Genomic DNA, 1,369 nt, shown 5'->3' on the forward strand with positions numbered 1-1,369 from the left:
ATGCAATCCTCGGCGTCTCTGCCCGAACAGCAGCCTGTTAACGGCTCGAGTGACCCCCAGAACCACCACTATGTCAACCCCCTCGTCTCTAGCTTTCCGACCGTGGTGGGGCCTAAGCTGCCATGCAAGTACCGTGTCCGCCGCGCCATCGGCCGTGGCGCCTTCTCCACTGTGTGGCTACTGATCAACAACAGAACAGGCGAGACGGTTGTTGGCAAGCTGTCCGACGCCTCGCATTCCTCTAGCGCCTGCAAGGCTTTCGCCGAGGCGGAGGTGGAGAACATGCGGTGCTGTAGCCACCCCAACATCATCTCCCTCATCGAAACCTTCGAGGCGGGCGAAAAGTCTCTGTACATTCTGGAGTACGCCAACGCTGGCGATCTGCAGGCTCAGGTCGACACCCGCGCGCAACCGCCACCTGGTGCGAACGACGGCACTCCGATTCCGTACCGTGAGGACGAGGCGCTCGTTATATTTGCCCAGCTCAGCCTCGCCATCCGCTACCTGCACGACCGCCGCATCATGCACCGCGACCTCAAAACATCAAACGTGCTGCTGACGCGTAGCGGACTCATCAAGCTCGGCGACTTTGGCTTTTCGCGTCAGTACCAAGAGAGCGTCTCTGGCGAAGTCGGCAAGACGTTCTGCGGCACGCCCTACTACTTGGCCCCGGAGATGTGGCAGCGACAGTCCTACAGCTACAAGGCGGACATCTGGTCCCTTGGAGTTATCATGTACGAGCTACTCGCCCTCAAGAAGCCATTTCAGGCAACGAACCTGTCCGAGCTCATGGAGACGGTGACGCGGCAGGGCAGCTTTGACCCGCTGCCGGCGGATCGGTACTCGTCGGATATGATCTCGCTGGTCAACCAGATGCTCCGGGTGGACCCGAGTGAGCGCCCGAGCATCAACGACATACTCGCTTTGCCCCTCTTTCAGCAAAGAGGGCTGACGATACTCAAAATAAATGTGCGACGCATCAAGAACCTTGACGCGGAGGTGCGGACGCGGCTTGTAGAAGACGTGGAGGCGGTCCTCGGTGACAACAATCTTTCCTCCGAAGCATCGCCGTTGTGACAAGGATAACGAGAGAGAGGTTGTATGTGTGTCTGTATGCATGTCTGCCCATGAAGATGAGCTTGAGGTCGGTTTCTATTTTTTATTCTTGAGGAAATCCTCGTGAGGCCGCTTTCCTATCAGCGCACCTGCCGGCGCGTGGACGGGCTTGCCGAAGCGGCAGCGTTAGGGTAGCCGACGCCAACTGCCCGGATGACGGGGTCGGCCACCGGCCCCAGGCGTTAGGTCGGCATCCCCCGGAGCCGCGCTACGCGATACGGCACGCTGAGACAAGAGGCACTTGGCGGCCGCC

At 59.8% G+C, this 1,369-nt stretch overlaps 1 protein-coding gene across 1 annotated transcript; it reads left to right on the forward strand.

Annotated features, from left to right (window-relative positions):
• On the forward strand, positions 1–1,077 carry LDBPK_220770 (protein kinase, putative; the record flags this gene model as incomplete). Its single annotated transcript, XM_003860777.1, has 1 exon — positions 1–1,077. The coding sequence occupies one exon, from the start codon at positions 1–3 to the stop codon at positions 1,075–1,077; it is 1,077 nt and encodes a 358-aa protein (XP_003860825.1).
• Positions 1,078–1,369: the final 292 nt, after the last annotated feature.

Source organism: Leishmania donovani, chromosome 22, assembly GCF_000227135.1.
Source record: "Leishmania donovani BPK282A1 complete genome, chromosome 22".
NCBI lineage: Eukaryota > Euglenozoa > Kinetoplastea > Trypanosomatida > Trypanosomatidae > Leishmania > Leishmania donovani.